Source organism: Nycticebus coucang, chromosome 1, assembly GCF_027406575.1.
Source record: "Nycticebus coucang isolate mNycCou1 chromosome 1, mNycCou1.pri, whole genome shotgun sequence".
Classification (NCBI taxonomy): Eukaryota; Metazoa; Chordata; class Mammalia; order Primates; family Lorisidae; genus Nycticebus; species Nycticebus coucang.
Genome location: NC_069780.1, coordinates 151,114,967 through 151,140,964, shown reverse-complemented (window position 1 = coordinate 151,140,964; position 25,998 = coordinate 151,114,967). Strand labels below are relative to the sequence as shown.

General features: G+C 38.1%; 1 protein-coding gene across 4 annotated transcripts in view; it reads left to right on the top strand.

Moving 5' to 3' along the window:
• The window catches only part of MAP3K1 (mitogen-activated protein kinase kinase kinase 1), an 82,820-nt gene that overhangs the window by 48,558 nt on the left and 8,264 nt on the right, over positions 1-25,998 (top strand). For all 4 annotated transcript variants that reach the window (XM_053590322.1, XM_053590300.1, XM_053590314.1 and 1 more), the window contains exons 4-16: positions 2,157-2,357; positions 2,761-2,877; positions 3,568-3,716; positions 9,701-9,822; positions 10,423-10,504; positions 10,593-10,776; positions 12,982-13,260; positions 16,686-16,807; positions 18,499-18,590; positions 22,720-22,909; positions 23,209-24,490; positions 24,849-25,001; positions 25,738-25,900. In XM_053590322.1, the coding sequence (XP_053446297.1) occupies positions 2,157-2,357; positions 2,761-2,877; positions 3,568-3,716; positions 9,701-9,822; positions 10,423-10,504; positions 10,593-10,776; positions 12,982-13,260; positions 16,686-16,807; positions 18,499-18,590; positions 22,720-22,909; positions 23,209-24,490; positions 24,849-25,001; positions 25,738-25,900 (3,136 nt within the window). The remainder of the gene's footprint in view (positions 1-2,156; positions 2,358-2,760; positions 2,878-3,567; positions 3,717-9,700; positions 9,823-10,422; positions 10,505-10,592; positions 10,777-12,981; positions 13,261-16,685; positions 16,808-18,498; positions 18,591-22,719; positions 22,910-23,208; positions 24,491-24,848; positions 25,002-25,737; positions 25,901-25,998) is intronic.

The following is a 25,998-nucleotide window of genomic DNA, read 5'->3' as shown; positions in this document are numbered from 1 at the left end:
TGGTGTAGTACCAAAGAAGAATACTTAGAATAGTTTCAAAAGGCTATTAAAATACTCTTTCCTTTTACTGCTGTATGTGTGAGATAAGGTTTTCTTCCGTATACTTTATTCAAAGTATCCTATCACAGCAGGTTGAATACAGAAGCAGCAATGAGAATCCAGTTGTCTTTCGTATTAAGCGAGACATCAGGGATATTTCCAAAAACATAGGTGGTAAATTCATGAGAGAAACTTCTACTGGTGGAAATGCATATTAAAACTTACTTTCTAACTTTAAAGAGCAAATGAGTGAATGGAACAATGATTGAGATAGTGATCACAAGGATCTGGTTTTCTTCAGATCTGCAGTTGTTAAAGCAATAAATCTTTTAAAAAGTATATTTACAATAAAAGTGTTTACAGTAGAACCAAAGATACCCAACAATATTTGCTGACTATATGTTGAAATTCCTTTAAATAAACTACTAATTTTGTTTTATTTGCAATAGTAACAATCAGTTATTAGCTAATCAATGTGCAAAGTAGACAGGGCTCAGCAGAGGTGATTTCTCTCAGCTCCCATGCCATCTACTGAAGCTGTGTTGTCCAAGGCTGCTGCTTCAATTGTGCCTGTTGGACACCTACAATCTTCCTAACCTTTTCTTACTAAAAATAGTGCTCTGTAAGTATTTCTCTGCACACATCATCTTGCAGATCTGTGAGCATGGCCAGTGACATGCGCATGAGTATTTTTTGTTTGTTTGTTTCTTTTTACTTTTTAGCAACTGTCTTAAAAAAAATAATGGCTTTGTTGCTATGTAATTCAATTTAAATTGTATAATTCAGGGTTTTCTAGTATGTTAACAGAGTTGTGTAGCTATCAGTATAATTTTTAAACATCTTTATCACCCCCAGAAGAAATCCCAGCCCTGTTAACAGTTTTTTCAGCAAACTAATCAAGACACCATTAGCCTAAAATTGTTTCTCTGCCTGGAAAGCAAACCGAGCTTTAGCCAATTGTGAACAACCAGCCAGCCTATTGGTTATATAACTAAGAACCTCTTGAGGCAAACACCTTGCTTTGTGTTCAATCTATAAAAGCTGATTGTTCAAGATGCTAATAAGAGCTCTCTGAACGTCATACTGTTTTGAGAGCTACCCGGTTCATGAATCATCATTTGCTCAAATCTCATAAATTTATTTTGTCTGAAGATTTCCATTAGCACTCTCCCCAGCCCTAGACAATTCTTGATATGTTTTCTATCTCTAAATAATTTAGCTTTTGGACATTTCATATAAATGGAATTGTATAATAGGTGATCTTACACAACTGCCTTTCTTTTACTCGATATCTTGTTTTCAAGGTTCATCCATGTTACAGCATGCATTAGTACTATATTCATTTTTTAATTGTAAAATAATATTCTATTATGTAGGTATACCACATTTTGTCTGTTCATCAATTGATGCGCACGTCAGCTGTTTCTACCTTTAAGCTATTGTGAATAATGCTGTGTTGCTGTGAACATTTGTGTCCACACACAAGTTTTTAACTATTTATTAGGCATCCTAAACAACTGGAATTTCTACTGGACATTGATGAAAAGATCAAGTCCTAGGAAAATTAGTAGAGCATAGTGAGAGTGTTGTATGTTACCTTCATACGTGATGGAGTTTGTCTGCTTCTAGTGAGGTGTTTTAATTGTGAAAGAGTCTCTATAAAGTGCACCTTGGGAGGAGTGTTGTAGCAGCGTTTGTAAGTTACCAGTAATAGAAGAGCATTTGGTAAAGGCCTACGTAGAGCCAGGAAGTGAGATTGTTAATTTTTACCCTTAGACAGAACCATTTTGCCTACTTATGGTGTGTACTTATTATGCTTTTTATTGCTTTATATGCTTTTATGCTTTTCAAAGAATTCAAATGTTTCTAGAATAATTTGTAAAATTACCCCATAGTTGTCTCTCATATTTATCATCAATTATAGGAATGACGGGGATTTTAAGAGTTCACCTGAGATGAGCGTGTCAGGCAAGCATATATTGCCTCACTTTATTTTATCATATTTTATATGTTGAGTTATTTTTCAGAATATAATCTGCCACATGACTGTCCAGTTTGGATAATAGTTTTTTATCAAGAAGTGAGAAACTTACCCAGTAAATGATAATGTTGTGAAGTTTCAGAGTGGCAGAATCACACCACCTCGAAGAGCCCCTTCACCAGATGGCTTCTCACCGTACAGCCCCGAGGAAACAAACCGCCGTGTGAACAAAGTGATGCGGGCCAGGCTGTATTTACTACAGCAAATAGGACCCAACTCCTTCCTGATTGGAGGAGACAGCCCAGACAATAAATACCGGGTGTTTATTGGGCCTCAGGTAGGATGTGTTACTGTTTTATTATATAGCATTTGGTACTGACTTGAATTTATATACTGTAATGTTCATAAGTTTAGATCAGTTAATTCCCTTCAATAACCTAAAGTGAGTTTAAAATGTATTTGAGGCTAATATTTTTCTTTAATGTATTTATGAATATTTTACTATGACTTAATATATCTTAGACTACAAATTTTATCTACTTAATAAATTTAGCAAAAACTACAAGATTAATTCATGGAAAAAGATGTAGAGTGTTCTTATGTATGAGGATGATGAAGAATATGAATTAATAGAAACTTTAGTATAACAAACTTGGAAATATTTTTTTTAAAGTGATAACTTAGAAGTTCTGGTAGAACCACAGATTTATTGACCTGTAGGTTTTTTTCTAACTCTTCAGAACTGTAGCTGTGGGCGTGGAACATTTTGTATTCATCTGCTGTTTGTTATGCTCCGGGTATTTCAACTAGAACCTTCAGACCCAATGTTATGGAGAAAAACTTTAAAGAATTTTGAGGTAATTTTTTAGAAATGCTTTAGAATAAAATTGTCAACAAACTTTTTATGGTATAATCATGAAATTTTTCCTTGCACTACATTTAAATGTACAGTGATCATTTTCAAAGTGTGAAGGTAAGTAAGAGTTATTTGATGCTTATAAATAATTATTTTATGAGTTATTGCCTAATAAGTTTTTTCTAAACAATAAACACTGACCTGCCATAAAAACGTCCTTAGTAAACTATATGTTTTTATTTTTCACCTTTTAAATCAACTTCATGAAAAACGTATTCAAATAAAAATTGAAGGGCTGGGCACAGAGGCTCACACTTGTAAATCGTAGCACTCTGGGAGGCCGAGGCAGGTGGTTGGAATGCTTGAATTCAGGAGTTCGAGACCAGTCTGAGCAAAAGCGAGACCCCCACACACACCATCTCTGCTAAAAACAAAAATTAGCCTCACATTGTGGCAGGCACCTATAGTCTCAGCTACTCGGGAGACAGAGGCAAGAGGATTGCTCAAGCCCAGGAAATTTGAGGTTGCTGTGAGCTGTGACGCTACAGTCCTCTCTACCCAGGGCAACAGAGTGAGACTCCGTATCAAAAAAAAAAAAAAAGAAAGAAAAGAATAATTCAAACTCTTAACAGTCTTCATATGTATATTTATGGCACAGATATCATTGTTTCTATCTTATTTCCGATGTTAGGTTGAGAGTTTGTTCCAGAAATATCACAGTAGGCGTAGCTCAAGGATCAAAGCTCCATCTCGTAATACCATCCAGAAGTTTGTTTCACGCATGTCAAATTCTCATACATTGTCATCATCTAGTACTTCTACATCTAGTTCAGAAAACAGGTCAGTACTTTCTAATGAATGAAAAGCATTAATTGTTCTAATTTTAGGGGTAATTTTAAAGTATCTACTTGTTAAGTTGCTCTAAAATGTTTTAATTATTGAATCTTGTCTTTCAAGTTAAAATCAAGGCTAAAGATATTAAAGGGTCATCTATGAGTGTGTATGTATGTGTGTGTGTATATATATGTTTTATTCTAAAAACAACAGTGTTAAAAAATAACATATTAATATAACCAGTGTCCCATTTCATGAGAAAAATCAGGCAGCAGGTTTATCAGTCATAGCTGTTTATCAATCATCACTTTGTGCCAAGTACCTGGTGTGTTGTCTCGTTCTTTTCTTACACATTCTCATTAGGTAGGTTTTATTTCTGTTTTATAGGTAATGAAGCTAAAGCACTGTGTGATGAAGGAAATGTGTGTAGTTCTTTTATAACTAAATTATATACAAGCCAAGGTGGTTTTCCAAAATCACTTCCAAATATAAGATTTTTAATTTTATAACTCTACTACTTTATGGATATTTTTAGGAAATCCTCATTACAAGATATTTTACTTGCGAGAGCATAGCATGCTCTTCTAAATACATAGACTAAGTTGCAAGTAAGAGGTATGATAGCTGTTAAATCACAGTTATTACTTAAAATCTGTAGTGCTTGTCAAACTTTTCCATTGCCTATTGCTGGTAAGAATGAACTCATAGGCCTAAAGAATTCTAAGATATAACTTAAAATAACAGATGTAAATGTTTTTTCAGGTCTCAAGTATTATCATAGTAATTCATGTGAATTTTCTTTCTATTCCATAATTAATTTTAATGCAGAAGTTAGATTTTTTTAATTACTTCAAAAAGGATTGCTACTGCTTTTATGAGAGCACTACCTATGTGTTCCCAAGACACCTCAGTTTGAGAAGGACTATTCCAAGTAAAGTCCCATCTTCATCCCATCAGTATTTTAAGTATTGTAAGTGCCTCAAAGTTCATGGAGAATGGAGAAATGATAACTATATAATAAACGCTAGGTGAAGAAAGGTTTTTTAATCTATGGAAAAAGTGAATGTTTGAGTTTTTAAAATTTTGACTAAATGAATTGATTTTAGAAGCCTACAATTTTACAGATTGTTTTGGACATTAAAGACTTTCTGGTTTATGTAGTTCAGTGGTAAGTGTGAAGCCTCATGCAGCTTATTTGAGCAAAGGCATCACCAGAATCTAGGTATCTAGACTATTCATACCCCTCATCCCTTCTAAATAAAATGAAAAAACTAAGCTTTATTTCTCAAGCTTACTGACCCAAACTTACTCTCAAGCCTTTTTGCTTTGGATTGGCATTTCTGTACTTTTTATTTTGGAGAAAATAACAAATATTTAAAACTAGTGAAAGTTAAAATAGAAAATTGGTCACTAAGATGAAAAAAAGACACTCTGACACTGTCCATAAATTAGAGGTCCTATTGATTTATTTGGATTTATATATCCATGGAGAGAAGTCACTAAAGTTACAGTTTTGATATACTGAGATTGTCCTATGTAGATAGGTAAGTAGGTTTTTGTTTTGTGAAATTGCATATTTTTATTTCTAAAGGCTAAAATCAATAAAAAGGAAACAAAAGAAATATCTGGGGCATGGCGCCTGTAGCTCAGAGGGGTAGGGCGCCAGCCCCATATGCCAGAGGTGGCGGGTTCAAACCCAGCCCCAGCCAAACACTGTAAAAAAAAAAAATTATCTGGAGATCTGGTAACATAAAATTTTAAATGGTATATCAGAAACAATAAAAAATAATTTGGGCAAACAAATTAGAAATATTTACCAAAAAAAAAATAAAATGTTTACAAAAAGTAATTAACAAAACCTTGCCAAAAAGAATAAAAGTGGTAACAGTATATAAATGGACAAAAGAATATCCACAAAAGAATTTCAAAGGGCTAACAAACATAAGGAAACTGTTCAGTCAGCCTAATAACTAAAGAAATGTCACTTAAAAAAAAAAAAATAGACAGTTTTTGTTACCAGAATTAGTAGAGACTTTTATAAGAAAACAGTTCAATTCTTACAAGGATATGCTTCATTGTATGTAAAGTGGTATAGGTTTCTGGAAAGAAAAAAGTTAACATGGCTTTTTAAAACATTTGTATTCATTGATCAGGTAAATGTACTTTACTTCAAAAAAAAAAATCCAAGAAATGTACAAGTCATATATATGAGTGTTTTACATAGAATTATGAAAAAAGTATTAAAGGCACATAAAAATTGGAATAAAAATTTCAATGGGTTATTAATAGGTGTTATTATAAGTGCATTTCTTTTTTTATACTTTACTTTGTGGGCCACTGGGTATCTGTTGAAACTACTCAGCTCTGCTCTTCTAGCCTGAAAGTAGCTGTAGACAATATATAAATGCATATGCATGGCTATGTTCCAATAAAACTTTATTATAAAAGTAGGCCTCAGGCTTTTTTGTTCCTCTTTGCTCACTTGGTTTTATTTTCTTTCTTTTTTTTTTTTTTTAATCACTCTCGGTAGAGTGCTGTGGCATCACCCTGCTCACAGCAACCTCCAACTCCTGGGCTTAGGCGATTCTCTTGGCTCAGCCTCCCGAGCAGCTGGGAGTTCAGGTGCCCACGACAGTGCTGGCTATATTTTTTATTGCAGTTCGGCTGGGGCCGGGTTTGAACCTTCCACCCTCCGTATATGGGGCCGGCACCCTACCACTGAGCCACAGGCACCGCCTTGATTTTACTTTCTTTCTTTTCTTTTTGAGAGACAGAGTCTCACTGTACCGCCCTCAGGTAGAGCGCCGTGGCGTCACACGGCTCATAGCAACCTCTAACTCTTGGGCCTACGCGATTCTCTTGCCTCAGCCTCCCGAGTAGCTGGGACTACAGGTGCCCGCCACAACGCCCACAACGCCCGGCTATTTTTTGGTTGCAGTTTGGCCGGGGCCGGGTTTGAACCCACCACCCTTGGCATATGGGGCTGGCGCCCTACCCGCTGAGCCACAGGCGCCGCCCAATTGTCAGATAAACATTTTAAGTTATAAGTTGCACTTATGCCTTCACTAAATCATGAAACTTTGTTTTTCCTCTTTTGAATAAGCTAATTTGAAAAGTTAGTTGAACTTATATCATTTTTGTCTTTAATACTTCTACTAGAGATTATTGTATAAATCATTTCTGTGATGTTGCTGTTAATTTTCTGTCATTAGTTCATGCACCCTGAATAGCTCTTTAATTATGGAAAGAGGGCGGGCAAATTGGAAGGGAGAGACTAGCAAGTGTGCCTTCACCTCAGGAGTCACACATAGTGACTTGACTTTGTTCAGCTTTTCAGAAAGGTTTTTGTGCACTTGGGAAACTGATTATTTTACAATTTTCAAGAATCATAGCTTGAGATAGTAGAAGTGCAATATTGGGCCCAGAGGAAAGCCTGAGCTTAGCAGAGACTGGAATTTGTAGAGGTAAGTAAGTTATGGCAGATTCTTCTCACTTAAAAGTCTGACGGTAGATCTGCCACAAAGATATTTTATGATTTGGAGAATCTCATTTAGCATTCCAGAGCCTTGTCCTTATGTTATTATGGAAGTATTGTTATTGATTTTAAAAGCTATTCATCACATCCTGAAGCTTTAAACAAAAGCATTTATAAAAGAGAAAACAAGAGGCGGTGCCTGTGGCTCAGTGGGCAGGGCGCCGGCCCCATATACCAAGGGTGGTGGGTTCGAACCCAGCCATGGCCAACTAAAATAGCAGTGGCAACGGCAACAAAAAATAGCCGGGTGTTGGGGTGGGCACCTGGAGTCCAGCTGCTCAGGAGGCTGAGGCAAGAGAATCGCTTAAGCCCAGGAGTTGGAGGTTGCTGTGAGCTGTGACACTACAACACTCTACCAAGAGCGACAGAGTGATGAAACTCTGTCACAAAAAAAAGTCCCAGCTACTTGGGAGGCTGAGGCAAGAGAATCGCCTAAACCCAGGAGTTGGAGGTTGCTGTGAGCTGTGACGGCACAGCACTCTGTCAAGGGTGATAAAGTGAGACTCTCTCAAAAAAAAAGAGAGAGAGAGAGAAAACAAAAGCTTTTTCTCTAGCCTGGCTGCACAATGTATTATTTAAAAATAACTGCTGTTAACCCTTTAATACAACTTTTAAAAATAATATAAAGCAAGGAAATAAATTCTTCTTTGCATTCTAAAGCAGGCGCACGCATGCATACATACTCGCTCATACCCTCAAGTGCTCTTTTTACTACTTTTAAACAAATAGAAAGTCATGCCGTCTGCAGTTCACTTTTATTTTTACTTTATGTATCAACATTTTCCCAAGTCAGTACAAAAATACTTGTTTTTTTCTTTTCGTATCTGTATAAGATTAAGTTGAAACACTATGCCTTGCCTTATAATAGTAAGTGCACATCTGGTTTTCGTTGGCCTAATTTTTTGTTTACATACTTAAAATATTTCTGTAGGATAGCATTATAGAATGTAGAATTTGTTAGGTCATGGATAGAGACATTTGGAATTTTTTTTTTTTTTTTTTTTTGTAGAGACAGAGTCTCACTTTATCGCCGTGGCATCACACAGCTCACAGCAACCTCCAACTCCTGGGCTTAAGCAATTCTCTTGCCTCAGCCTCCCGAGTAGCTGGGACTACAGGCGCCCACCACAACGTCCAGCTATTTTTTGGTTGCAGTTCAGCCGGGGCCGGGTTTGAACCCGCCACCCTCGGTATATGGGGCTGGCGCCTTACCAACTGAGCCACAGGCGCCGCCCGACATTTGGAATTTTAAGAAATACTAACAAAATTTCTGGAGATTTCCATTTTTACTCCCCATCAGCTGTACTGAATATGAGAACCTATTTCTTCTGTGCCATTATCAGGGCCAGATGTTACCAGTCTGTTTAGTTTTTGCCAATCAGACTATCCAAAAAAAAGTTAAATAAGGTATTCATTAATTTAATATACATTGTGTACTTCTCTGTTCATGTTTATTGGTTATTTTCTGTTGTTGTTCCAGTGGCCTTATTATTTCCTTTGTCCAGTTTCTTTGGTCTTTTTTGTTTCTTTTGTCCATTTTACTGTTGATTTATTGGTATTTTTCTTAACCAATGTTTAAAAGCACCTTGTATATTAGAAATATCCAAATATATATGTAATTATCCATCATATGTTGTGGTTTTGCCATATTTTGTCATAAATGAAATTGTTCTATACCTGTTAGAGTACCATCATATTTCTGCCTTTTTTTTTTTTTTTCGCCCTATAGTAGGGACGTCTTTCTTTGTCCTTATCTGTTGATCTCTGTCCTTTTTATATAAGTATCTTGGTCTGCTATAATTTTTTAACCTCTTTTTGATGTTTGTTTGATTTTGATTTTTTCGTTATACTAAGTAATCCTTCAGTGGGACTTTTCATCCATTTATCTCTATAAAGTAATCTTCTTATAAGTCTGGGTGAATGGTTGTATACATTTAGAAGTGATGTATGTTTCTAGATTTGGATCAGTTTATATTACCTCTACCAGAAGGGTTTGGAATGGGCATTTAAATTTATTGTGTGGAGTAGATGGGCTCTGGGGTCCTCCAGTACTTAAAACTGGTATCAAGTTGTGTATTTTTGGATATAGTCAAACCTGATAGTTTTGTTTATTCAGAAGATGTAATACAGAATTTGGAGGATACAAATGCTCTTTCTAAAATTGCAGTTTATATATTGAATTGTTTTCATAGCAAGGACAGTTTAACTCACATGCACAATCTATGTGAATACACAGGTATGTGAATCTGATGTAAAATTACTGTATATTAATAGCAGAAATAAGTATCTCTCAAATAGTTACTTGAGATGCTCTTAAAAATTTATAATCAACAAAACAAAAAAAATTTATAATCAACGTGCTCATATTCTAAAGAAGCAGAAATTGCTTTTAGCATGACATTAATTCTGTCTTTTATTCTTTTGTGCTCAATACTTCTGCTTCCCCTTTTTGTAGCATAAAAGATGAAGAGGAGCAGATGTGTCCTATTTGCTTGCTGGGCATGCTTGATGAAGAGAGTCTCACAGTGTGTGAGGACGGCTGCAGGAACAAGCTGCACCATCACTGCATGTCCATCTGTACGTGGCTCCTTTGCGCCCCAGGTTGACTCAGCAAAGCTGCACTGTGTGCTGACTGGATTATTTAAGATTGTCACTTGGCTTGTGGAGACATTGTTGAGAGAAGAAAAAATGTATATCTAGGTCCTATGTGAAGTTTTCAACAAATTGGAGTTTAGAGTCTGTTAGGAGAAGAACTGTGTGAGCAAAGAAACACAGTATATTATGCTACTTGTGGTAGTGGAAGGGAGCGTATAGAATTAGAAACAGTCTGAGCCTAGAAGGTGTGCATGAAGGGAAGGAGGTGGAAGAAAGCCTGGACTGGCATTCAGAAGGCCTAGCGTCAAAGCCAGGCTTGGGGGGCACCTGCCTAGGTAATCAAATGGGGCAGAACGTTTTGGAAAATAGTAAGCATGTTATCTCAACTAATACAATAGCATTTCCAAAGTATAAGCGTCAGAATAATTTAACCTATTTGCCTGCTTTCAGATAAGTATTCTATCAGATTAGTTTTTGAGTTTCCTTTCATATAAATCCTATACTAATTACTGTGAAGAACTATGACATATAAATAATGTTAAGCATTTATATTTTTTATGATCTGTTTTCTTTATTTTTTAGGGGCAGAGGAATGTAGAAGAAATAGAGAACCTTTAATATGTCCCCTTTGTAGGTCTAAGTGGAGATCCCACGATTTCTATAGGTAATAAATTTCAATTAATGGCTTATGTGTGTTTAATAAAAAAGTTAAAATGTTCTTTTTTTAGCAAGTTTTTTTATTTTTCCTTTAGCCATGAGTTGTCAAGCCCCGTGGATTCCCCTTCTCCCTTGAGAGCTGCGCAGCAGCAGACCATCCAGCAGCAGCCTTTGGCTGGAGCACAAAGAAGGAATCAAGAGAGCAACTTTAACCTTATGCATTATGGAACTCAGCAAATCCCTCCTGCTTACAAAGATTTAGCTGAGCCATGGATTCAGGTGAGGGGTTCACTTCTGTAAGAAACATTTATAGATCAATTAACATATTTGTCCCCTTTTCCCTAGTTCAGTGGTTCTCAACTTCTTAATGCCGCAGTGTATTTTCATTGTTAAAAAGGGGTTGCGATCCACAGGTTGAGAACCGCTGCCCTAGTTGTTCATAATTTGAGAAAATACTTTTACTTGCCTCTGTCATGGCTCCTACTCCACCGAAAATTTTAATTTTACTTCTACTTTTGGCACTAATGCTATGCTGCTTACTATACAGCTTAATCTTCAGAAATTGTTTGTTGTTTCACTTCCTGTATCTAGAAACATCTCTTCTTGAATTAACAGACATACAAGAGTATCCAAGGATAAAAAGCAGAATCTTTCAATGCTCACTTTTTCTCACTTTTTAAGCCCCATTCCTGCCGAGAATTTCCATTGTATTTCTTATTTACTGCCATTTTAACTCATTTTAACTCATTTTCTATATGCTAATGGCTTATTATTAAGGACCATTATTAATTGCTGAGTGGATGAATAAGAAAAAATACGCGATAATTACCTTTCTTTTGTAAAGATAACCATTCCTCAGCTTGAAAATTCTCTTCTCTCAGCATGTTAGTGACCCATTATGAAGCTAATAAAATCTGTAGAATTAATAAACACATCTTAATTATTTTATCTACTTCATTAGTGATATTTAACGTAGCCCCTCTCCTGCTCCTTCTCGAGCCCTCAAGTTGATTCGTAGCTATTCAATGACCACTTTCTGAGGCAGTGATCTGGTTTGTCTTGCTTAAGCTTTAGATTGAACTGGACAGCATACAGGGTGTCCGTAAAGTTTGTGTGCAGTCTAAAATTGCACGCTATTTTAAATTGCGCATGGACTTTATGGCCACCCTGTATATAATCCCAGTTTTTTATTAAGAATGTTATGTAAGACAGTTAAAACTCACAGTGTGCTACTTAACAGTGCTGAAAGTTCACTGTATTCTTGTTCCTTTACTATCCCTTTGTAACAGAATACATGTAAATAAGTATGCCATGGTTTGTTTCCCAAAAAATTGTTTGTTTATTCATCTCTAATATTTAGATATTTTTCTCATATGAATTCTCTTAGGTATTAAGCTTACTTTTGGTTAATTGGCCCAGCCTGGGAAGACTATTTGTCTCTTTCTTTCTTTGTGGACTTTTGCTTTGGGGTGCATGATAATGATGATGGCAATAGCATAACACATTAATTCTGGGTCTATTATTATCTTTTGCTGATTTGAACACAAGCATTTTTCTTTAGTTGTTTGATTTTTAACTCTGTTCCTTATCGGCCTATAGGCCTATAGACTGTTTTGTCTAGTCTAGTTTTTTTTAAATGCTTTTGAACTAGACAAAATCAGATAACTGCTTTTTTGCTTATTGCTGTCATCTGTAAAAAAAGTACACAATACCTCCTGAAACCTCCACTTCATTCCCTTTCTTGATTTGGCTTTTATTTTTTTTAGTCGCGTTGAAGTTTTTTCTCTGTACACTACCTTAATATGAAGATAAAGTTAGGCTTCTTCACAGATTTTTTTTGTTTGAGGGGGAGTTTTTGATAAGCATGGGGGTTACAAGCATAGACATGAATATATATGTGTGTATATAATATATTTAATTAATGTAATTTACTATTAATTTCACTTCAACTAATAAATGTTAATGACTTTTGTTAATTACCAGTTAAACTTAAATATAAAATTTTTCCTTATGATTTTTAAATAACGTGACGTATTTGAAATTTTTGAAATATTTATAGTATGGTGAAGATTTAAGAAATGCCCGGAGGTGGCTCAACACCTATAATCTTAGTACATTGGGAGGCCTAGGCGAGAAGATTACTTGGGGTCATGAGTTCAAGACCAGCTAAGGCAACGTTAATGAGACCCCTATATCTACAGAAAAATGGAAAAATTATCTGGGCATGATGGCATGTGCCTGCGTTCCAGCTACTCAGAGGCTGAAGCAGTGGGATCACCTGAGCCCAGGAGTTTGAGGCTGTTGTGAGCTATGATGATGCCGTTGCACTCCCACCTGAGCAACAGAGCAATACCCTGACTCTTTAAAAAAAAAAAAAAAGTCCAGTTTTTCTTTAGTAATCAAAAATCATGCCTAACTCAAAATCCTGTGTGTTCATTAGTTTTTCTTTCTTCTCATGGGATCCATTCTGTTTGTTTGATACAGGTGTTTGGAATGGAACTCGTTGGCTGCTTATTTTCTAGAAACTGGAATGTAAGAGAGATGGCCCTCAGGCGTCTTTCCCATGATGTTAGTGGGGCCCTGCTGTTGGCAAATGGGGAGAGCACTGGAAATTCTGGGGGCAGCGGTGGAAGCAGCCCGGCCACTGGAGCTGCCAGTGGGTCTTCCCAGCCCAGTGTCTCAGGAGACGTGGTGGAGGCGTGCTGCAGCGTTTTATCAATGGTCTGTGCTGACCCTGTCTACAAAGTGTATGTTGCTGCTTTAGTAAGTAGCTGTATTTCATAACCATATCATTGTGGGTTTGGGTTTTTTTGTTAGTTTATAGATACTATGTTTACGATACAGTAAAGTTCCTTTATTGAATTTTGGACCAAATTTTATTTTTATTTTATAATCTTGGGAAATTTCAGTTTTTCATTTGATCTGTTCATTAGAATTTTACTGTTTTAATCCATTCAGATTTTCCTATATACTGCTTGCTTTTCTGTTTTAATGTTTTAAAGACTTTAATGTCGGGCGGCGCCTGTGGCTCAAAGGGGTAGGGCGCTGGTCCCATATGCCGGAGGTGGCAGGTTCAAACCCAGCCCTGGCCAAAACCCACAAAAATAAATAAATAAAGACTTTAATGTTTAAAGACTGTTTTATTAGCATGTCTTGCCTTTCATATCTTTTACATTTTCCTGAGCAGGTCCCTTCTATGTGACCAAATTAAAAATGCTTAATGGAATGGCAAAGTGATCAAAGATACTTCGATTTTTTTTAATTTCAGCATATATTAAGGGGAAATTATTTTTAATAAACATTTCACATTGTTGTATGGAAATTCAGGAACCTTTTCAAAGAGAAGAGTTCTACGATACAGATCAGTGAGTTGTTTTTCCAGTCTAACCTGTTAGAAGTTGTCTTTAATGAGTGGGACTTAACTTGGAAGACTAATTTGACTTTCTTTATTTTGAGTATGTATCTCCTTAGAACAGCATTTCTCAACCTCAACACAGGTTGATCAGATAAATGTTTATTGGGGAGTAGGAGGCACCAGAGTTTGGTCCCATGTACTGTAGGATGATTAGCAGTGTCCTGGCTTCTATTCCTTAGATACCTATATCAAGGTATCAAACCCACCCCACCCTTATGCCTGTACACGTGACAGGCAGAAATGTCTCCAAGCAGTGGGGCTCAAAGTCTTCTGTATTTTTGAACCATTACTTTAGAATAATTCTTACCTAGTCTTTTTTTCTGTCTCATTAAGTCTCTAAGCTTTCCTCTCTCAATCTTTTTCTAATCTGTCTTCTAACAAATATGCTTAATGAATCTTCTTTTTGAGGTGGTATAGTATGATGGTTATGAACATCGGTTTGGGTCAGAAGTAAGTGACTTCACAATTCATTGTCCCAACTGGAATACTTGAATGATGTGCTGATCTTTCACTGAAAACCTTAGAGCAGCTGTTCTCAACCTGTGGGTCAAGACCCACAGGAACTGTATTAAAAGGTTACAGCATTAGGAAGGTTAAGAACCACTGCCTTAGAGAAACCCTCATAAGATAATATATACATTGTGAGGGCAGGATGCATTGTTTGGCAGATTAACTTGACTGTGGCCTGTTTTTTCATGTAGCATCTAGAGGAACCAGCATTCTAGAATAAAGACTGACTTTTTACCATTTGTTCTTAGTATTTTCCAACACAGACCTTCAGGCATACTTGACTGTTCAGTATCATCTTTTATGGTCAGTACCTTTTCTGCAAATCCTTCCTTGATCTTCCCAGCTTCTACCTTCTGCCATATTACTCCTTTTGCACATACCATGTACCCCCTTACTCTCTGGTTGTTTCTTCTCAAATTCCAAACCAGCCTATGAGCTCTTACAGGACAGGACCATGTGAAGGACACACTGTGTTCTGGTTCCTCTGCAGTTAGAGTGCCAGGTCTCTGGAGGCAGAAATGGCTCCTGCTCCCAAAGCTCCCCTTGCTTTTTCTTGTACCATCCTCCCCTCCCTCTTTTCCCTTTCCCTTTTTCTCTCCCTTTCCCCATATGTAATTTTTTGCTGAGCTATTTGGAAGTTATTTGCAAGCATCATGGCACTTTCTCCTCACATACTACATGTGTCTCCCAAGACCCAGAATTATGCTTCTATACAAGTGCAATCAGCACACTCAAGAGCACTTATCATCAGCAGCCTGCTACTGTGTACTATAAAGTTCATATTCACATCTCTCCAGGAATCCCAATAATGTCCTTTACAGCCAAACAGCACACTTCATTCAGATTTCACCAGTTTTCAGGACCAGGATCCCATGTTGCGTTTAATCGTCATGTGACAGTTCCTCAGTTCCTTGTCTTTCCTGACCCAGACACTTTGGAAGTATCCTGGCCAGCAGCTTTGTAGGCTGTCCCACAGTTTGGGTGTTCATGATGTTTTCTCATGATTAGATTGAAGACTGTACATTTTTCACAAGAATGCTGCTGAGGTGAAGTGCCCCTTCTTAGTGCATTGTGTCAGCCACCATGTGGCCATGCATCTTATAATCGGTTGTGCTGCTGGTTAAGGCAATGTGTGTTGAGTTTCTCTGCTGTAAAGTTATTATTAATAAACATCTTCAGAGAGATATTTTAAGATTATGCAAATATCTGTTTTCCTCCTCAAAATTTTATTCACTGAATTTAGCATTTGTAAGAGAATCTTGCCTGTGGCAGTTATTACTATGCCATTAAAAATGGTATTTGTAATACTGATTCTCTATTTTCCTCATTTCTTCTACATTAGTTAATTGGAATTCTTCTGTAAAGAAGAAGTATCTCCTCATTTATATACCTATCAGTTTTTAATTTACATCAGTATAGTCTTTATTTCTGGATTTGGGTGTTGGTTAGACAAGTGTAATCATTTGGTTTATGAAAATTCATTGAACTGTTCACCTCGTGTCCTTTCCTGATCTGTTTTAATTTTTATTTCAATTAAAATCCACAGACTTCACTGGAAGGATTTTTTTTTTTTTTTTTTTTTTTTTTTGAGACAGAATCTCACTATGCTCCCCTCAGTAGAGTTCTGTGGCGTTACAGCTCACAGCAACTTCAAACTCTTGGACAATTCTCTTGCCTCAGCTTTCCAAGTAGCTGAGACTACACCCACCAAAGTGCTCGGCTATATTTTGTTGCAGTTGTCATTGTTGTTTAGCTGGCCAGCCCCAATGTATGTGGCCAGGGCCCCACCCACTGAGCTATGGGCGCCTCCCTACATCAGTATATTCTTATGGGCATTCATAATAATTCATATTCTTATGGGCATTTATTCTGGGGGTTACATTCAGTGCTGCTGTCATTTATTTTGTTGTCCCACTTATTTTAGCTTTCCCCACTTATTTTAGCTTTCCCCCCAACTCTTTCAGGTTGGGCTCCTGTTCTAATTTTCTTTTTAAAAATCAGTTTTTTAACTTTCCATTTTGAAATTAATTCAGGCTTTTGAAATTAATTCAGGCAGAAAGAGTCCAGAGAATTTTTTTCTACACCATTTATTGGTTTATTAAGTTATTTGTCTCTATCATAGAGTCATGTATTACAATTTAATTCTGTGGGTTATAATCCATTTCTGTTATTTATTTTGTTGCTCAGATTGTGTCAAAATAGGCCATTGTCTCTGATACTTTTTAAATGTAATTAACCTGACATTCAGTTATTTTTTCCTCAGAAAACATTGAGAGCCATGCTGGTATATACTCCTTGCCACAGTTTGGCAGAAAGAATCAAACTTCAGAGACTTCTCCGGCCAGTTGTAGACACCATCCTAGTCAAGTGTGCAGATGCCAATAGGTAAGGCCATATTGGTGATCCACCTCAAAACCATCTTGTCTTAAAAGTGCCCAGCACCAAGCCTCACACCTAGTGTCTTTGATACACATGTATTAAGTGAGTCTTTGTGTATGGTTTTTTTAAATCTGATATTCAGAATTAAAATGTAGCACTTAAAGTTCTTAGGGACCAGGGGAAAGAACTAATGGCAAGTAAAAGCCAAGGTAATAAACTTCACAGACCTCCACATTATTGTCTTTTGATTGATTATAGCATTCTGAATTCAAGGTTCATTTAATAAGAACATTAGCTGATGTGTATATCCATAAAGTATAATCCCATTTTATAGAATGAGTTACACAGTATAAGAACCATTGAGATTATTATACCTGCTTATGCCTTATTATCAGGATAAAAAAATACTAAACCCATTTCATTATTGTCAGTGTAATATTTCACTCCATTTACGACAGTGTTCGTTAATTTTTTTAATTTTATATATTCCTTCATATCCTTGAAAATTAACAAGAATAACAACCCTAACTGGAGGGGAAATATATAAGATAGAGAAACAAGGTAGTATGGTGACAGTAAAAATGAGCACAAGCCATGCTTTTTTTCTTTAAGACCAATGGTTCTCTTTTTGTTTTCCCCATCCAGAAAGGAGGAAGGATCCCTTATCATTCAATAAGCATCCTACTATAAACAGTTGTTTGGCATTGCCCGTCTCTCTCCATCCTAGCAGATCTTGGTTAGCAAGAAGCATTGAATTTCCCTTCCCCACTGTTGCACACATTCTGAGCCCTCAATCCGATTTCCTTCCTCCCCAAGTCATATGACTCAGTTTGTAGGTTCCAAAAATGACATACCTAGCTTTGAGTAGTTTCTTATCTCATGAGGTCTATCTTTTCTTTTCATTGTTTTCTCTACAGAGATCTGTTGTATTAGATGGTTCCTTATTGCTTAGAGAAGAAAACATTATGTATCTGACAAACATTGGTAAATTAACAAATAATTTGTAGAATACATGAGAAAAATCATGTTTCTCTATTAGACTGGGTATTTTTCTGAGAACATCATTGTTTTCATGGCATTTGTTATTTACTTTCTGAAATTCTAAAGTAGGTTGTTTACCTGGTCTCCTAAATGATTTAAAACCATAAAAAATAGTGTGAAGAAATTTTGTGGTATTTATAACTCATTCTGGCTATATAAAAGAATATAAGGGATGGAAAATAATTGTTTTTAAGAGATTCTTAGTGAAAGTTTAGAAATCAAAATGTCAGGGTCTTCGTTCTTTTTATTTTAAAAAATCTGGTAAGTCTTTTATCTAGTTTGACATTTAAATCAGTACTTGCTGTCTAAGAGGCAGTACTAAAGATGCGTTGGTTAACATGGAAGGTAAGTTAAATTTGAGAAATTAGGCCTAATAATGTTTTTTATTTTATTTTATTTTATTATTTTTTTTGTGGCTTTTGGCCAGGCCTGGGTTTGAACCTGCCACCTCCGGCATATGGGACTGGCGCCCTACTCCTTGAGCCACAGGCACCGCCCTACAGTGACATTGTTAATACGATTTTATTGGTACAAAAGTAAGCACTCCTAAAAACATTATTTCTCCACTTTTTCATAAGACATCGCTTTACTCCTCAAACATTGATGTGTATGTTATCTGAGAGCCAGGGTTGATGTCGCTTTCCTTTCTTTTTCAGCCGTACCAGTCAGCTGTCCATATCAACACTGCTGGAGTTGTGCAAAGGCCAAGCAGGAGAGTTGGCAGTTGGAAGAGAAATACTAAAAGCTGGTAATAACTTTCTACTTAAAATTTACATAGTGTGTTTTTATCATTTTCCTTAAATGAGGCTGAGGAGAGATTCTTACAGGATTTTGATTTTTTTTTTTTTTTTTTATTAAATCATAACTTTGTACATTGATGCATTTATGGGGTTCAGGGTACTGCTTTGATATACAATGTGAAATGCTTACATTGAACTAAGTAACACATCCATCACAATTATACTCATTTCTTAATAGTTTTGAAATGTACCATTGCCCTCCCTCCTCCCATGTTCCCCTTCCCCTCCCCTCCCCTCGCTCTCCTCTCCCCTTCTACTTTCTGGACTGTAGTTATGTTTTGCCATTCATATGAATGTGTAGGTGATTGTATATTGATATTCTTAGTAATACTGAGTACACTGGATACTTTTTTTTCCATTCTTGAGATTTTTATTGTTTCATAAATAAACAATATTTATGAAATATTCATAAATTCATTGAGGGTACAAGATGTGTCACACACTGAGACCCCACCGTGTTATGATGGCACCCACAGCCAGAGAGTGGTTGCCCTGTGTGGACTGAGTTGGGCAGGCAGGGCTAGTCCCCAGCTCCTGCTGGGCCTGCAAGCAGAGGCTTGATAGGCATGGACTGAGACTTGAGGGCAAGGGCGTGTTCCCCTGATTCCAACAGAACCCTAGAGCAGAGGCTTGCTGGGTGTGAACCAAGACCTGAGGGCAAGAGTGTGGTCCCCCGTCTGGGGGTGGGGAGGGTATGAGCAGAGGCTTACTGGGTGAAGACTGAGACCTGTGGGCAGGGTGTGGTGCCCTAACTCCAACAGAGCCTGCAAACAGAGGCTTGCCAGGCAGTGGAGACTGGCAGGCTGGGGCGTGGTTCCCTGATTCCAACTGGTCTGGCAAGCAGAGGCCAGTTGTGTGTGGACTGAGACTGGTGGGTGAGGGCGTGGCCCCTGACTCCAATTGGTCTGGCAAGCAGAGGCCAGTTGTGTGTGGACTGAGACTGGTGGGTGAGGGCGTGGCCCCTGATCCAATTGGTCTGGCAAGCAGAAGACAGTTGTGTGTGGACTGAGACTGGTGGGTGGGGGCGTGGCCCCCGACTCCAATTGGTCTGGCAAGTAGAGGCCAGTTGTGTGTGGACTGAGACTGGTGGGTGGGAGCATGGCCCCTGACTCCAGTTGGTCTGGCAAGCAGAGGCCAGTTGTGTGTGGACTGAGACTGGTGGATGGGGGCGTGGCCCCCTGACTCCAATTGGTCTGGCAAGCAGAGGACAGTTGTGTGTGGACTGAGACTGGTGGGTGGGGGCGTGGTCCCCTGACTCCAATTGGTCTGGCAAGCAGAGGCCAGTTGTGTGTGGACTGAGACTGGTGGGTGGGGGCGTGGCCCCTGGCTCCAGCTGGGTCTGTGAGCACGGAAGTGCACAACAGTGTGGACAGAGTCTGGCGGGTGGGGATCCCTGGCTCCAATTGTACTGTTGGAGACCCTTGAATCCCTTTCTGTTGAGCAGGGTTTGCACTGCCTGAGACAATCTAATTGGAACTCGTGTCTGGGGCTGTCTACTCGGGAACATTCTGAGGTTGACCTTCAAAGTTCTGTAGAAAAGAGGAAAAGAACTGAAGGGCGGGGGCTGGCGCCGCAGCTGTATGTATTTCTTCACACCCGAGATTTAAACCTAATACTGTGGCTTCTTAGGATAGGATAGAGGTTGGCTGATATCAAAACAGAGGTAGGCTTGCACTATCTCACCAAGTAGATCCTCAGAGTCTCCGGCCAAAACTCTGAAGGGGGCCTTTATAAGGTTGTAGGAGATAAGCCACAACCACAAAGCTTAGTACTTTGGTAAGGGGCTATCTCTATTACCTGGGAACCCCAATCCAATCTCACCCTACCAGTTCTAATAACCAAACAGTGGAAAATAAACATGGTGCGGACCCAACAGAAGAACTCTGGCAACATGAATAATCAGAGTAGATCAACCCCCCTCCCCCCAAAATGATAAGGAGATATAACTGCAGATGCCATGCACAGACAAATAGCAGCAATGTCAGAAGTTGAATTCAGAATATGGATGGCAAATAAGATAAAAATAGAATGGAAGAAAAGATAGAAATTGGATTCGAAAGATTGTCTCAAGAAATTAATGAATTCTGGCTCGGTGCCTGTAGCTCAGTGGCTAGGGCACTAGCCACATACACTAGAGCTGGAGGGTTCGAATCCAGCCCGGGCCTGCCAAACTACAATGACAACTAAAACAGCCAGGTGTTGTGGTGGGTGCCTCTGGTCCCAGCTGCTTGGTAGGCTGAGGCAAGAGAATCGCTTAAGCCTAAGAGGTAGAGGTTGCTGTGAGTGTGATGCTACAGCACTCTACCGAAGGTGACATAATGAAACTCTGTTTCAAAAAAAAAAAAAAGAAAGAAAGAAAATGAATTCAAAGACAAAGTCACGAAAGATATGGACATAATGAGAAAAGGGGTAGCAGGAAACAAAAAGTTAGTTGAGGAGCTCCAAAATACAGTAGAATCCCTCAGTAATAGAGTTGAGCAGGCAGAAGTAAGGATTTCTGAAACTGAAGACAAAGCTTTTGAACGTTCCCAAATGCTCAAAGAGGCAGACAAATGGACAGCAAAAACTAATCATTCCCTAAGAGTTGTGGGATCAATCCAAAAGATAAAACATTTGTCTTATAGGAATTCCTGAAGGAGAAGAGGATGATCCTAAAGGTAGGTGCCTTACTCCAAGAGATCTTAGAGGAGAATTTCCCAAGCATTCCAAGAGATACAGAACTTCAGATAGTAGACAGTTTCAGAACCCCAACAAGACTCAATCCAAATAAAGCATCTCCTACACACATTGTGATTAACTTTGGCAAAGTTAAGACGAAAGAGGAACTTCTGCAAGCAGTCAGACATAAGAAAACCATCACCTACAAAGGGAGAAATATCAGAATGACTGCAAATCTCTCAGGCAAAACATTTTAAGCCAGAAGAGGATGGTCATCAACCTCCAATCCCCTAAAACAAAACAACTTCCAGCCCAGGATCCTGTATGCAGCTAAACTGAGTTTCATTTGTGATAGAGAAATCAAATACTTTAATGACATACAAATGTTGAAGAAATTTGCCATAACTAAACCAGCTCACCACGATATTTTTAGACTCATCCTCTACAATGACCAGCACAATGCTCTACCTCCAAAGTAAACTCACCCAGAAGTTTTTGAACAAAACCCAACTTCCACAGTGTGAAAGGATTAAAAATGTCCACTGGACATCCGAATATCCTGATACCCCAAACACAATCAGACTTATCAATTCTCTCAATTAATGTGAATGGTTTAAATTGTCCTCTAAAGAGGCACAGGCTGGCTGACTGGATACATAAACTCAGACCAGGTATCTGCTGTACACAAGAATCTCATCTTACCTTAAAGGATAAAAATAGACTCAGGGTGAAGGGATGGACTTCTATAATACAGGCAAATGGAAACCAGAAATAAGCAGGAGTTACAATTTTAGTAGCAGATACAATTGGCTTTAAACCAACAAAGATAAAGAAAGATAAGGATGGTCACTACATATTTTGGGTGGGAAACTGTAGGGAAACACCCAACATGAAGAGATTTCGAGAATTAGCATTTATGCACCCTACCAGAATGCTCCGGCTCTCTCCAGCAAGGTAAAACGAGAGGTCTTTTTGTTCTCCGCTCGCTCACAGGTAGCTTGCAATGGGTCTCCTGTCCTCTAGTCGATAGGCTTTGTACCTGTAATTTGTTTTCTTGAATGCTCTTCTTTGGAGTTACAGCTTGCCAAACTTCTTTCTTGGCTCAGCTCTCCACCTTTGGCTTCATGGAGTCCGATTCCATCCAGTTTTTCTCCCTCCGGTCAGGAGCCTCTGCTGAGGGTTGTTACCAGTCGGCCATCTTCCAAATTTCCAGGATTTTGAAACTTTATTAATTAATTTACTCTGCTAAGTTTAGAAATATGAATTAATCTAAGAGATAAACTCTTGAAACTGGTAGAATTCGGAGTATTTTTTTTTTTTTTTTTTTTTTTTTTTGGCCTTCTACCATTTAATCATGGTTTGGTCTAGATTTTAATGTGATTATTTTTTAATCATTCATTTTTACTTTCCTTTTTGTAGGCTCCATTGGTATTGGTGGTGTTGATTATGTCTTAAATTGTATTCTTGGAAACCAAACTGAATCCAACAACTGGCAAGAACTCCTGGGCCGCCTTTGTCTTATAGATAGACTGTTGTTGGAATTTCCTGCTGAATTCTATCCTCATATTGTCAGTACTGAAGTTTCACAAGCTGAGCCTGTTGAAATCAGGTAACTTTTCTTTTAAAAATATCACATATTACTTGCATCTTCCTATCCACCCTGCATTCTCCCTGAGAATGACACGTTTTAGATTTATCAAACACTCTTAATTATGGAGCATAGATTACTAATACCTTAATATTTGATTCATATAAAACCCTGAAATCTATTTAATTAGAAAGTTGTAGACCCTTTATACTAAAATGGATTTTGGACTGTACAAGCTATAAATTACTGCTGTTTTTTTTAAATGTACATACATTTTTCAGTAATCCAGACTGTCTCGTAATTTTGCTTTTTTGTTTCAGGTATAAGAAGCTGCTGTCCCTCTTGACCTTTGCTTTGCAGTCCATTGATAATACCCACTCAATGGTTGGCAAACTTTCCCGAAGGATCTATTTGAGTTCTGCAAGAATGGTTACTACAGTACCCCACGTGTTTTCAAAGCTGTTAGAAATGCTGAGTGTTTCCAGCTCCACTCACTTCTCCAGGATGCGTCGCCGCTTGATGGCTATTGCAGATGAGGTGGAAATCGCCGAGGCCATCCAGCTGGGCATAGAAGAGACTTTGAGTGGGCAACAGGACAGCTTTCTGCAGGCGTCTGCTCCTAACAGCTGTCCAGAAACCACAGAGAATGGTTCTCTTGAGTGCACAGTCCATTTAGAGAAAACTGGAAAAGGATTATGTGCTACAAAATTGAGTGCCAGTTCAGAGGACATTTCTGACAGACTGGCCGGCATTTCAGTAGGACTTCCTAGTTCAGCAGCAACAACAGAGCAACCAAAGCCAATGGTTCAAACAAAAGGCAGACCCCACAGTCAGTGTTTGAACTCCTCTCCCTTATCTCATCATTCCCAGTTAATGTTCCCAGCCAAGTCAGCCTCTTGTGCTGCAGCAGCCCCATCCGTGCCAGCCAGCGCTGTAACAGATGTGTCTAAACATAGACCTCAAGGATTCATTCCCTGCAAAATACCTTCTGCATCTCCTCAAATGCAGCGCAAGTTTTCTCTACAATTCCAGAGAAACTGTTCTGAAAACAAAGACTCGGGTAAAGTTTCTCCAATCTTTACTCAGTCAAGACCCCTGCTCTCTAGTAATATACACAGGCCAAAGCCATCTCGACCTACCCCAGGCAATGCAAGTAAACAGGGAGATGTCTCAAAAAACAGCATGACACTTGATCTGAACAGTACCAAATGTGATGACAGCTTTGGCAGTAGCAATAGTAGTAATGCTGTCATACCCAGTGATGAGACAGTGTTCACCCCAGTAGAGGAGAAATGCAGACTTGATGTCAATACAGAGCTCAACTCCAGTATTGAGGACCTTCTTGAAGCATCCATGCCTTCAAGTGATACGACAGTAACTTTTAAGTCAGAAGTTGCTGTCCTTTCTCCTGAAAAGGCTGAAAATGATGATACCTACAAAGATGATGTGAATCACAATCGGAAGTGCAAAGAAAAGATGGAAGCTGAAGAGGAGGAAGCTTTAGCGATTGCCATGGCAATGTCAGCATCTCAGGATGCCCTTCCCGTAGTTCCTCAGCTTCAGGTTGAGAATGGGGAAGATATCATCATCATTCAACAGGATGTGAGTACAAATTCTTACGAGGTTAGAGTTGCCTTGGACCGTGCTAAAATGAATCTCATTCAGAAATGCTGCTTTTAACAAGTTAATCATTGCAAACAGGTTTTTCACATAGAATTCTTACGTAACAGTAAGGTTTGTATCATTTAAATAGTAACCCTCCTTGCATTTCTGATTGATGGTATAATGGTGATTACTTCTACATTTGATGTTGGTCACCAGCACCACCCATTCAGAGGTCAAGTTTATAGATGGTTTGGGAAGCCAGACTAAACATAAAGTAATACTTTGCCAGGCTAATGTCACAAAATCTTACTCTTTTAACTTAATAATTAAAAAGTGGCTTTCTTTTAATATGTAGACACCAGAGACTCTACCAGGACATACCAAAGCAAAGCAACCCTACAGAGAAGACACTGAATGGCTGAAAGGTCAGCAGATAGGCCTTGGAGCATTTTCTTCTTGTTATCAGGCTCAAGATGTGGGAACTGGAACTTTAATGGCTGTTAAGCAGGTAAATATCCAGAGAGCATATCAACAAAATTATTCAACTTACAAAATGAAGCATGAGCAAATAAAAACAATAAAGGCTATGTCCTGTGTATGTGTTTTAGTTGTTTAAACTTTAAGAAACACTAAATTTTCAAGTAGATATTGCCAAAGCACCAGTAACATTATGAATTGTATTATTAAAGTTGAAGCATAATTATTATAAAATACAATATCAAGATGAAGCTTGTGGAAGTTTTAGTTTTTTGTTCTTGGTTTTTATGGTTGGTAAAGGGATGGTTTCCTGCTTCTTTCAGCAGTATGTGGGTGCAGTGCCATCTTAGGGTTCCTGTAGTTTATTTTTTTGCAGTTTTTGGCCGGGGCCGAGTTTGAACCCGCCACCTCCAGTACTACTACTCCTTTGAGCCACAGGCGCCACATGCTTTTTATAATGAGCGTGCTAATCCGGATAGGAAAATGACTTCATTCTTAATTCTTCTCCCATGACTAGACTTTTCTCATTTGTTCTCTGTCTTCAAACACTTGAAATATACTGGCTGTATCCCACTATGTTTACTATATTGCACTGCTTCTTAAACTAGATTCTTAACTAAGAGAGTCTGACATTTTTTTTTTAAGTGCTCTACATCCATGAACATACATGCCATCTGCTCCTTATATATAAGCCAATTTGGATTTGTCCATTTTAAATCAGATTAGTGAAAACTTCAAAACTTTGTGAACGTGTTCATTTGAAACAGGTGACGTACGTCAGAAACACATCTTCTGAGCAAGAAGAAGTGGTGGAAGCATTAAGAGAAGAGATAAGAATGATGAGCCATCTGAATCATCCGAACATCATTAGGATGTTGGGGGCCACATGTGAGAAGAGCAATTACAATCTCTTCATCGAATGGATGGCAGGTGTGTTCATGTACAAATAATAGAACATAGATTTAACTTTCTGCTGTTAAATTTAGGAAAAACAGCTAATGAACATTTATTTTTATTAAACAGTTGAG